Source organism: Phyllobates terribilis, unplaced genomic scaffold, assembly GCF_046119375.1.
Source record: "Phyllobates terribilis strain yellow unplaced genomic scaffold, ASM4611937v1 Scaffold_4__5_contigs__length_816908805, whole genome shotgun sequence".
NCBI lineage: Eukaryota > Metazoa > Chordata > Amphibia > Anura > Dendrobatidae > Phyllobates > Phyllobates terribilis.
Window position 1 is genome coordinate 281,214,065 of NW_027362764.1, and position 12,956 is coordinate 281,227,020.

At 44.4% G+C, this 12,956-nt stretch overlaps 1 protein-coding gene across 1 annotated transcript in view; it reads left to right on the forward strand.

The window, feature by feature from the left end:
• The first annotated feature begins 3,443 nt into the window (after positions 1 to 3,443).
• Positions 3,444 to 12,956, forward strand: part of NT5C3A (5'-nucleotidase, cytosolic IIIA) — a 62,177-nt gene continuing 52,664 nt past the window's right edge. Inside the window, exon 1 of the mRNA XM_073678274.1 lies at positions 3,444 to 3,887. Coding sequence (XP_073534375.1) covers positions 3,750 to 3,887 — 138 coding nt within the window. The 5' untranslated portion in view covers positions 3,444 to 3,749. The remainder of the gene's footprint in view (positions 3,888 to 12,956) is intronic.

Genomic DNA, 12,956 nt, shown 5'->3' on the forward strand with positions numbered 1-12,956 from the left:
GGTGTCACCCCTACGCGCGTTTCAGCAGGCCTTCGTCAGGGGGCTTAGGGGAAACAACACTGAGGCCTCTTAAATAGCCAGTCTAATGATTGTCAGATGGTGCACAGCTGCTGGGACGTATGTGTATGCCTAAGGACCTTAATGACGCTTCTCGCGTCATAGTAGGCGGGGCGAGCCGCGGCGTCCGCATCATGTGACGCCCACGTGACGGTCAGCTGACCGGCACGCAGGTCCTCACATAGAGATGCAGAGAGCCGCGGCACGCGTCGCCAGCATGACGCGGAAGCGTTCGTGGTCGCCAGGCAACCCAGAAAGATATAGGTAACCCTATAGGAATGCTAAATAGCAGAGCCTACACTTCATAAGCAGCAATTGAAACCTAAATGTACTAAGCAAGGTCAATGTGAATAGGCAAAAGCTAATAGATACTTAGAAATATGAGACTATATAGATGACCAGGCAACATAGCAATAAATATGCAAATATAGTAAAGGACAAGGTAATAAGCCCAAAAGAGGGCCACCAATATATAATAGCCAATACATGTCACTCAATTAATAAACCTAGTAAAGTATTATAATCGGACATTCATAGATATTATAGCAATTACATAGGTATAAAATATCAAAAGCCGATATAAAGATGTCATGAACCAGACAAGATTAGCATAAAATTTGGACCAAATAGCCTACAAAATTACAAAAGGTTGATTTGCATAACAACAGTAATATAAATTGAATAATGAAAACAACATGGCCATGATATACAAAAATCCTAATAGGATAGCATAAAAAATAGATAGCCACATAGAAAACATTTTTAGGGACAACATGCAATAATCGCAGAGAGATGAGTCCATCGAGGGGGACATGACCATAGAAGCAGCAATTAGAAAACATGCACCGGAAGAAGAGGCTAGAATGAAGACCATAGTGAGTTGACCACGTAAGTAGATGAATAAAAATCTAAAAAATGAATAAAAACGTGAAACAAATTAGAGACACATAACACAAAAATTGCGACACAAATGTATTTGCGGGGAGATAGCCACAACCGGGAAACAATCATATGAAGGGAACAAAGCTAAGAGATTCGTTCAAGCCCTTCAGATGGACCGTGTCTAATAGCCATATCCAACGGGCCTCCAATTGGGCCAAACGTTGGCTCATTTTACCGCCACGAGCAGTGGAGGGAAGTAGATCTATACCCCGAACTCTCAACCCAGAACTATCACAATTATGATGTAGTTTAAAATGACGGGGAATGGTCCTGAGCGTGGAAACATCCGCGTGGCCTGCCGCAGACTGAATGCCCAGAACATGCTCACGAACTCGAATTTTGAGTTGGTGGGAAGTGAGTCCCACATAAATAAGGCCACAAGGGCAGGTGGCAAAATAAATCACATATCTCGACATACAATTAATGAATTTACGTATGTCATATGTCTTGGTATGAGATGAATTGAAAAATTGAGTGGCATGTTCAATGTTGGAACAGGCAATGCAGCGGCCACACGGCCCGCATCCAGGCACAGGACCAGACCCGTCAATGAATGACTTCCCCCGAGTGGGTTGATAATGGCTACGGACCAAAAAATCCCGAAGATTTTTTGACCTCCTGATAGTAATGTTGGGAGAAGGGGGTATAAATCTAGAAATGATAGGATCAGTTTGGAGAATGGGCCAAGCCTTAGTAAGGCAAGAACGCATACGAGCAAACTGAGAATGATATTGTGTGATAAATCTCACATGATTCTGCTTATTGATATTGGTTCTATAATCGTAAAGTAAATCCGATCGTTTGGAACGTAGTGCCCGATTGAACGCCCTTTTGACAGAACGTCCACTATAGCCTCTCTCGAGAAACCGTATCTTAAGGTCATTAGATTGTTTAATGAATTCCCGATTATCAGAACAAATTCTGCGTAATCTGAGAAACTGACCCATAGGTACTGAGCGAATCATGTACTTTGGGTGTGCCGAGGAGGCATGTAGTAGGCAATTGGTGGCCGTGGCTTTCCTAAAGATACTTGTTTGAAGGAATTCACGTTCGTCTTTCGTCTCTGACGAAGGCCTGCCGAAACGCGCGTAGGGGTGACACTGATCCCCCCCCCCCGTCCTCCCCCTCTCACTGGTTTCCCCTTGGACATATCATCGGTACTTGTCATTATTAATCAGGTACTTGGGAATTGCCCCCTTTTTTGATGATACTTTTTGATATATGAATTTTTGATGTTAGTACTATACATCTTTAATTATTAACTATATGGGGTTATTGAGGGGACTCTTGGTGTCTTTTTCCTTTCTTTTATTCACACATGTGGCACTTTGTGCCTTTAAGCTCTATGGTATTATGTAACTTTATTATATGTGTATTTAATAAAAAGATTTTTTTCTACGTTTATCCAGGGTTCTGTTGTCGCTTAGTTTTTTTCTAACTTTTTTATATGACTATACTGTAATCACTTGTATGGTCTGTAGTATTGGTATCTGCCACTATATGGTCACTGTATGGCGGTAATATCAGTTCTGGCCTTCGTATAGAGATGTATTTTCAGCCTGATCACCTGCTGAAATTCCACTACACCCACAATTAGGGTGTGCCTCCATACTCGTAACCAGGGCTCCCTCAGACGTTTTGCACCCCTGAGCTGAACCCCTAGCTACGGAAACTGTACGACAGCAAGCAGAGGTCTTAAAACCCATGGAAACACAAACTATATTAGAAGATTGCATAACTTCTCATGATAGAATAGGTCATCTTTATTAGGTTTAGAAAACAGAATAGAAGGAAAAATAGCAAAGATAAAGATTTGCCCAGTGTGCACCTATGGCGATTTCCAAGAAGTGCTGTGGATACCAGAGGCCAGCAGCAGTGATGAGCGCAAGGGCTGGTTACTGGAGGGTGCTCGGGTGTCGCGGGTGCTGGAGTGACATGTTGGGGTCCCCGCGGCCGCATGTTTAGACACCTACAAATCATGCGGGGATTGCCGTCCAACATCCGCGAAACATGCGGCCGCGGGGACTCGAGGTGTCACTCCGCACCACCATGTATTGTACAGCACTTAGCTCGTGGCGCTGTATCTGATGACGTCCAGCGATGTCGCATTATAAGCGGAGACAGAGCTGGAAACACTTTCTAAATATGATTTTGTTATTCAAAGAAAAATCTGACTGGCAAATCGAGCACATAATCTGCCATAATATCAATTTATTAGTTATGGCACATAATCCGCCATGCTATAAATGTGCCGGTTATGGCCGATAACCCATATTATAGTCCTCCTCCTCCTCCTTCCACCTCCTTCCTCCTCCTCGCAGCGTCCTCTTCGCTTCCGTTACCTGAGTAACAGGCGGAAATTCTAAGCCCTTTGGTTTCGTTCTACACTTTCTCTATAGAGGTCAGGGGCGTTCTGACGTCACGACATTCAGCCTATAGGAAGCTGCAGTTACATAGAGTGGGCGGGGTTAGTAGAAGGAGCGCTGGAGCGCATGGAAAACGGAAGCGGAAGAGCAGGAGCTGTCAGTAGACGCGCGTTTGCCGGCCAGATAGAGGGGAGGGGGCGGACAGCGCGGCACAGGCGTGTAGCCAGACACCCGGCAGCTGCCGGCCCGAGCATGGGCTTGTGTGGCGCTCTGTGCTCAGTGACTGTATCACCGCTCACTAGTCCTATCACCTGCAATACCACGTGGTGCTGACGGGCCCTATCTGGAGCACGTGACTGGTTATACAGTGTACCTGTGCTAGCCATGGACAGGGCTTCTGTAGCCAAAGTAGGGGCAGTGGCCAGTGCCAGCATGTGTGCTCTGGTGGCCGGAGTGGTGCTGGCACAATACATATTCACAGTGAAGAAGAAAACTGGAAGGAAAACAAAAATCATAGAAATGGTGAGTACTGTGCTGTTCTGTGGTGTCCGGGCTAGTGACCATGGCTTCTGGAGCGCTGCAGGTGGCACGCTGATCCACACCGAGTGTTCGAGCCCACGGCAAGTGCGTCCATGCTGCAGGGCTTCACAGCAGATTGTAGCATTGCTATGGGTAAAATCTGGGGAAACCGGCACCATGTCTGTGACTAAATCTGCAGCAGCTTTTGTTTAGAAGATTTTCCACAGTGGAAAGTAAATACACGGAGAGAAAAGACGGAGAAAGAAAAAAAAAGATGACGATATGGCGACCAGTGATCAGCGCACGTTCTCATTACTTGAGTTTGCATCGGGTGCTCGGGTATGCACTGAATATCGCGGGTGCTCGAGTCTCCACCCCATATGTTTTGTGGCCAAAAAAAACTCGCAGGGATCGCCTGCCATGCATGAGCAATCCCCGCATGTATTTTTTTTGGGTGTCTAATCGTGAAACATGCGGGGTGGGGACTTGAGCACCCGATGCAAACTCAAGTAGTGATCACTTGCACTCAAGACTAATGACAACTTATTCATTATGATGACCTAATGTTATCAAATTCTGTGTCGTACCTCTGAGTTCAAAATGTTCACTATACCCCTTGATAAAATCCTTCAGGGGTCTAGTTTCCAAAATGGAGTCAATTGTGGGGGGTTCCCACTATTTAGGCACATCAGGGGCTCTCCAAACGCGACATGGCATCTGCTCTCGATTCCAGCCAATTTTGCGTTCAAAAAGTCACACAGTGCTCCTTCCCTTCTGAGCTCTGCCTTGCGCCCAAACACTATTTTCTCTGCATATGGGGTATTGGTGTGCTCAGGAGAAATTGCGCAAAATTTTTTGGGGTCCATTTTCTCCTCTTAGGCTGTGTGCCCACGATGCGTTTTTTAAGCATTTCTGCAGCGGCAGAAACGCTTAAAAAACGCATGGTAGAAGGCCTGCCATGGTCCCCAATGATAATCCGCATGTGCTGTGCTCATGCTGTGGAAATTTCCGCTGCGGATTATCATTGCGGTAAAAAACAGCACTAGCAATTATTTTGCGGAAGTGCTGCGTTTTCGCCGCCATTGACTTGCATTGGAAATCATGGATTCCGCATCACTGCATGTGTAGATGCGCATTTCATGCGTTTCAATGTGCGGATGGTACCCAGGTCTGGAGGAGACTCTCCTCCGGACCCGGGTACCATAGAACCTGTGAAAAAAAGAATAAAATAAAAAATATTATATTTACCTTCTGATGGCCCCCGGTGTGCTTGTCCTCCCTTGCCGGCAAATCGTGGTGGACTGAAGGACCTGCGCTGACGGCGTAGTCATGTGACGGCAGGTCCTTCAGTGTACCGCGATCAGCCGGCAAGGGAGGACGGAGTGAAGAAAGACAGCGCAGGCCATCAGAAGGTAAGTATAGATTTATTTTTTTATTTTGACATTCTCTCGGGTCACAGTATATAAATCCATGCCGGTTGCATGGATTTATATAGTGTGACGTAGTTGACAAGCACTTTCCAAGTGATGCTAAAATCGCTTGGAAAGCGCTTCACAACCCGCATGCGGAAATGCATGTGAAGAACGCTTCACATCCACATGTCTCTGGCAGGAAAACGCATGTATAATCCGCATGTACATTCCGCATGTGTTGTTTTTTTCTGCCAGGGAGATGCAGAAACGCTCAGGAAAAATCCGGAGCATTTCTGCATCGTGGGCACATAGCCTTACCGTTGAGAAAATAAAAAAATTTGGGCTAAAACATCATTTTTGTGGAAAAAGTTTGAATGTTTTTTCACGGCTCCATGTTATAAACTTCTGTGAAGCACCTGGGGGTTCAAGGTGCTCACCACACATCTAGATAAGTTCCCTGGGGGGTCTAGTTTCCAAAATGGGGTCACTTGTGAGGGGCTTCCACTGTTTAGGCGCATCAGGAGCTCTCCAAACGCGACATGGAGTCCGCTAATTATTCAAGCAAATTTTACATTCAAAAAGTCAAATGGCGCTCCTTCCCTTCCAAACCCTGCTGTGCACCCAAACAGTAGTTTTCTGCCATATTTGGGGTCCATTTTTTCCTGTTACCCTTATGAAAATAAAAAAATTGGGTCTAAAGTAACATTTTTGTGAAAATAGTTAATGTTCATTTTTTTTTTCTTCCACATTCCAAAAATTCCTGTGAAGCACGTGAAGGGTTAATAAACTTCTTGAATGTGGTTTTGAGCACCTTGAGGGGTGCAGTTTTTAGAATAGTGTCACTTTCGGGTATTTTCTGCCATAAAGGCCCCTCAAAGTCACTTCAAATGTGATGTGGTCCCAAAAAAAAAAAAAAAAAATTTTGTTGGAAAAATGAGAAATCGCTGGTCAACTTTTAACCCTTATAACTTCCTAACAAAAAAAAATGTTGGTTCCAAACTTGTGCTGATGTAAAGTAGACATGTGGGAAATGTTGTTTAGTAACTATTTTGTGACAGATCTCTCTGATTTAAGGGCATAAAAGTTCAAAGTTTGAAAATTGTGAAATTTTTGCCAAATTTCCATTTTTTTTTTCCACAAATAAACGCAAGTGATAGCGAAGAAATTTTACCACTGTCATAAAGTACAATATGTCATGAAAAAACAATCTCAGAATCAGGGGAATACGTTGAAGCGTTCCAGAGTAATTACCTCATAAAGTGACAGTGGTCAGAATTGTAAAAATTGGCCCCGTCATTAATGCTGAAACCACCCTTGGGGTTAAACATGACCAATGTATGAGGGAGTCGGAGTTATGGAGTCGGTGTCATAGAAATTGAGGAGTCGTAGGTTTGACTTACCGACTCCACTGCCCTGCGAATACTGATAGTGGGACCGTGGCCTAAATTTCATTCTAAACCCCTTCGGACCACCCCTTTCACTCCTGTTTTTTCATAGATCAGTTTCCATCAGTGTGTCAATTTTTACCATCAGCTTTATCAGTGATTTTCTCATATGCAAAAAAAATAAAATGTAAAAACTGCAAATCTTCTCCTACCCATTGCAATGTTAAAAACAGACCGCACTCAGACTTTACTCTGGTGCCCACCTGGTGCTGTCCATGCTTTTTATGGACCCATAGACTTGTATGAGTGAGTTTGAGTCATAAATTCAATCAAAATCAGACTTGTCCGTGATTCTTTTCACACCATACCGTCCTCAAAAAGTATGGTGACAGTGCAGTTTCTCCTTAAAAGTGAAGTGACGGCTGATATATGCAGCATGTATCGGGCACTGGCTGTATGATCTCACGTAGGGAGAGACATGTCCATGCAGGGCAGCGGGCGGGGAGAAGCCGCCAGGAACCCTCCTGTCTGACTAGTCTCCAATGCGGCTTGGTCCTCGGCGGCTTTTACAGAATGTTTCTCTGAAACATGGCAGCGTTTCAGAGTCCGACATCCCTGACCGAGATCATACAGCAAGTGCCTGATAAATGCTGCCCAATGCACGTATCAGCTGTAAGGTTCCCTTTAAGCAGATTCCCATGTGAAGCTCTGCACCATCATCATTTTTACAGTGAAAGTTTATCCATCCCATCAAATGTGCTGTCTTATCCCAGTGACATGGTTGTACATGGGTAAAGGGAATTTCTGAATTACTGAGCTCTTTAATTGGATTGTCCTAGGTAACCCGTGTGCTAAATGCTGCCTCGCTGGCAGTAAACTTACTGATAGAGGTCAGGCTGTAGTAGATTTCAGTGAATGGTGTTTATTACAGGGTAAACTGCCAGGGGCCAATAAGTTCCCTCTGCCCTTTTTAAATCAATAAAACCGTGCTGAATTCTGTGAGCACTGATGTATAGGGGGGACATTGCTAAAGTAGTGCTGCAACCCCTTCAATTTTGGAATTGATCACCAACCACTTAGAAGGTAATATCTTATCTGTATGCTATAAGCTTATGATATAGGAAACACCATGAAGAAGGTCTATCACCAAATCTAACTATATAATCTGTACGCCTCTTGAAATAGATCACGTTACCATGATGAGGATGGTGTACTTACTTTGCAGATCCATCCCCAAATTACACTCTAATCCTTTCTGAAAGCTCAGCATTTTGAGTTCAGCTATAATATGCCAGATCTTAAGGTACCGTAACACTTAGCGATGTTACAGCGATCCCGACAATGATACTACCTGGCAGGGATCGTTGCTGCTTCGCTATGTGGTCACTGGTGAGATGTCAAACAGTCAGATCTTCCCAACGACTCAGCAACGATACGGCGACCCGTAGCGACCTGTACAACGATGCAACGCAAATGCACGCCTATGTGTCTCAGTTCTGAGTCGCCAACGAGGTCGTTGGTAAGGTGTCAAACACACCGATGCATGCTACCCAGCGGGACCTCAGCGATCAAAAAATGGTCCAGGCCATTTCGACACGACCAGCGATCTCACAGCAGGGGCCTGGTCGCTGCTATGTTTCAAACGTAATGAGATCGCTGCTGAGGTCGCTGTTGCGTCACAAAACTTGTGACTCAGCAGCGATCTCGCTTAGTGTGACAGGGGCTTTACAAGTCTAAGGCCCCTATTCATTAACCCCTTTACAGCCTGTGACTTATTAGTAGGCACCAGGCTGTCACCCCCTGTTCAGCGCGGGCTTCGACGCTGAGCCCGCATTGAACTGGGCACATGTCAGCTGATTATTACAGCTGACATATACCCGCAACAGCCGCGGGTGGAATCGCGATCCACCCGCGGCTGTTAACATGTTAAATGCCACTGTCAATCTCTGACAGCGGCATTTAACAGCGCCGCGCTGGAAGCGCGTCACTTACCCTGCCCATGGGTGACCTGTCACGTGATCGCGGGTCACCGATGGGTGGTCATGACAACCCTGGGTCTGCAGCAGACTCCAGTGGTTGTCATGACCTGGTAGCTATGAGAGCCACCTAGTGGTCGGCGCTCATAGCACAGGACCATTTCTGCTACATACAGGTGATCTGCTGATCACCTGTATGTAGCAGAGGCGATCCGACAAGTGCTGCTTCTAGTCTCCTATGGAGAATATAGAAGCAAGCAAAAAGTGAAAAAAAATGTTTTTCAAAATATAAAAAAAAATTAAAAAAATATTAAAGTTTAAATCGCCCCTCTTTCGCACCATTCAAAATAAAATAAAAAACCTACATACACATATTTGGTATCGCTGCATTCAGAATCGCCCGATCTATCAATATAAAAAAGAATTAATCCAATCGGTAAACGGCGTAACGAGAAAAAAAATTCTAAACGCCAGAATTACGTTTTTTGGTCGCCGCAACATTGCAGTAAAATGCAAATACGGGCGATCAAAACATCAGCTCTACCCCAAAATGGTATCAATAAAAACTTCAGCTCGGTGCGCCAAAAATAAGCCCTCACCCGGCCCCAGATCCCGAAAAATGGAGACGCTACAGGTCTTAGAAAATGGGGCTATTTTTTTTTTTTTTTAAATATTTTTTTACCACTTAAATAAAGAAGAACCTATACATGTTTGGTGTCTACGAACTCTTAATTACCTGGAGAATAATAGCAGGTCAGTTTTAGCATTCAGTGAATGTGGTAAAAAAATAAAAAAAAACATCTGTGGTATTGCAGTTTTTTTGCAATTTCACCGCACTTGGAATTTTTTTCCCGTGCACGATTTGATAAAACTAGTAATGGCGTTGAAAAGTACAACTCGTCCCGCAAAGAATAAGCCCTCACATGGCCATATTGACCAAAAAATAAAAACGCTATGGCTCTGGGAACAAGGGGAGCAAAAAACGAAAATGCAAAAATGGAAAATCCCAGGGTTGCCAAGGGGTTAAAGGGATTCTGTCAGCTGGTTTTTACTGTGTAATCTGACAGCAGCATGAAGTATTTATTTTGCTAAACCCTACACCACCGTGCTGCCTGGGGACAGATCCTGATTCCAGCGAAGTATCAGTTTACTGTGTGCAGCAGTTGTGATGGTCACTGTTTTCTCTGCTGCAGAGCTCGAATGCTTAGCCCTGTATAACCCCCCACATACCACAGCTTTGTGTACAATGTATAGTGCCAGAAAGCTGTTAATCAGTGCTGGGGCGTGGTTGGACTAGCACACACATGACATCTTGTCCTGTAATGATAATCTGTTGATGAGACGCTGATTGTATTGTAATAGGAAAACGTAGCCCAGTAAGTGACACATTACTGGAATCAGGGACTCCTGATATTATAGTGCTCAGATGTCCTATCTACACGGCCCCTATTGCGTTGTTAATGATGCAATGTGCATCACTAACACACTTTTTTCATTGAAATTGTTGCTAATATCATGAGTCTACAGCATTTTATGCACTTATCATACCTGCTCGTTCGGTCATAGGGGTGGGATCCCCCTCGTCCGGTCGTGGCGGGTGGGACCCCCTCGTCCGCTCGTGGCGGGTGGGATCCCTTGCGTATTTGAATTCTGCTCCCTCCTTGTGCTGATGTGAGGCGCGTGCGCAGTATGACATAGCCAGCTGCCGCAATGGGGGCAGTTTCCATAGTAAACTGGATATGACCGGCTTATATTATATAATTTTTTAAACCTTATCACTTCCAAGGTTCAGTGGTCAGTTTTGAATTGTCAGTTTGGACGGTGAGACTCCCTGTGATGCTTCTTGCGCTGTTGGGACCTCAGATGGACGTGTTTTTCTAGTCACTCGAGTACAAGTCTGTTCTTTGTTTTGGCGCTGTGTAGATTCTTGTGTTATGAGGAATGTTCATACATTAATTACACATTATTTAATTGGTTACATCCTCAATTATACAGTAGCTTTGGTAAGTTGTCAGTGACAATATACATGAGTTGCCTTTAATACATGGTGTACGCTGACATTGAGTCATCTTACATTCATAGGATTCTTCGCCTTGTAGTTCTGTAATAAAACCTAGTACACTAATGTGGTGAGTAGTATTGTGATATCGAAGTGAATAAAGCCAATGTAAACAAAATGGGCGCAAACTTCAGATGAGTGGGAGTGAGGAGTCTGACTCCCCCAACCTATTGCTGATTACTAGCCTCTCTAAAGAATAGGCCATCAATTTTGAGATTACATTTAAAAAAAAATCTTTAATGCAGGGATGAGGAACCCTTCTTTTTTTTTGTTTTTTTTTCTCCTGTGAAGGGGCCATTTAGATATTTATACCATCATTCACCAGCCAAACAAAGTTATCAACTTAAATTATGTCATCAAACTTTTAATCACCCCACCCCTAATGTGGTGGCTGGAGCTGCTTCTTTTTGGTCCGTCTGTAATGTTAGGTGATATTGCTACTCACAACTGCTTTTCCAAGTGTGTTGGTTAGTTTGGAGCACAGTTGACTCTCTGCGTTGGTAAGTTTTAAAAAGAACGTCTCAGCAGTACATTGTTCTGAACACAGATGTGTATTACACTGCAGGTCTCCTCCCAGTGGGAAATCCATCACTGCTCACGTTACATTTATAGCAGTGGGAGATCTGCCGTACATGGGGGGACGCGGAGACTGCCGTACGCAGGGGACACCCCCAGACATTTAGTATTGAAAGCTGCATTGTGCGCACTCTACAGAAAAGTTAAAGGACAGGTAGCTGGAAAATAACAGGGCCAACCACTCAAGGCCCACTGGGAATCTGCTCAAGGCCGAATCAAATGATATTGCGGGCTGGACATTTCTTACCCCTGCACTAGTGGGTGCTAAGATGTCAGCTAAATCCATCATTAGCACAAATTCCACTGACAGATTTCTACAATATCTTAATCTTTTCTACTTGGGGTCCAGGCTGTCTAGGTTAGAGGCTTATCCACACTGAATGCAGTTGTAAACCAGACTGTTTCTATCCACTGATGGCAAACAGAGGTATATTTACAGGTTTTTCTAACAATCTAATTAGCTCTGTGTCTCATCTTCTCACTAATTTTAAAGGGTTTTCCCATTTCATTGTTCTGCACACACTCAGTCTGTTTGTGCTTAGAAATAGAAACATCTGGTACTTGCCCACCCTCCCCACAGTCCAGTGATGCACGCCATTTACCGCTGAGCCCAGTGACTGATGGGCATGTCACCTCTGCCGGTGGTAAACATTGGCCGTGGCGGAGAGGCAGTGTTAGCCAGTAGTATTTCTCCCCTGGTATATTTGTTAGTTTTAATACAGGCACCCCTATGGTGTGCTGATTATTAACCCCTTAATAGCCTATGACGTATTGGTATGCTTTAGGCTATTACCCCCCCGTTCAGCGCAGGCTGATTCTTACAGCTGATATGTGCCTGCAACAGCTGCGGGTGGAATCGCGATCCACCCGCGGCTGTTAACCAGTTAAACGTCGCTGTCAATCTCTGACAGCGGCATTTAACAGAGCCACGCCGGAAGTGTGGCCTTAGCCCCGCCCATCGGTGACCCCGCCACGTGATAGCAGGTCACTGATGGGTCGGCATGACAACCTGGGGTCTGCAGCAGACCCCTGTGGTTGTCATGTCTCGCTAGCTATGAGTGCCACCTAGTGGTAAGTGCTCATCGCCTGTATGCAGGAGAAATACTCCTGTGCTATGTTCTTCTCCTGTATGCAGTAGAAACGATCAGGAAACTGCAGCTTCTAGTCTCCTATGGAGACTATTGAAGCATGCAGAAAGTGTTTAAAAAAAAAAAAAAAAAAAAAAAAAAAAAAGTTTAAATCCCCCCCCCCCCCCCTTTCTCCCCATTCAAAATAAAATGATGAAAAAAATTCCCACATACACATTTTTGGTATTGCCGCGTTCAGAATCACCCGATCTATCAATATAAAATAGAAATAATCCGACTGGTAAACGGCGGTACGAGAAAAAAGTTCTAAACGCCAGAATTGCGTTTTTTTTGTTATCGCAACATTGCATTAAAATGCAATAACGGGCGATCAAAACATCGGACCTACCCCAAAATGGTATCAATAAAAATGTCAGCTCGGCACGCAAAAAATAAGCTCACTTAGCCCCATAAGCCCCAGATCCCAAAAAATGGAGACTCTACGTGTCTCGGAAAATGGCGACTTTTTTTTTTTTTTGCAAACTTTGGATCTTTTTTTTCACCACTTAAATAAAAAATAACCTCTACATGTTTGGT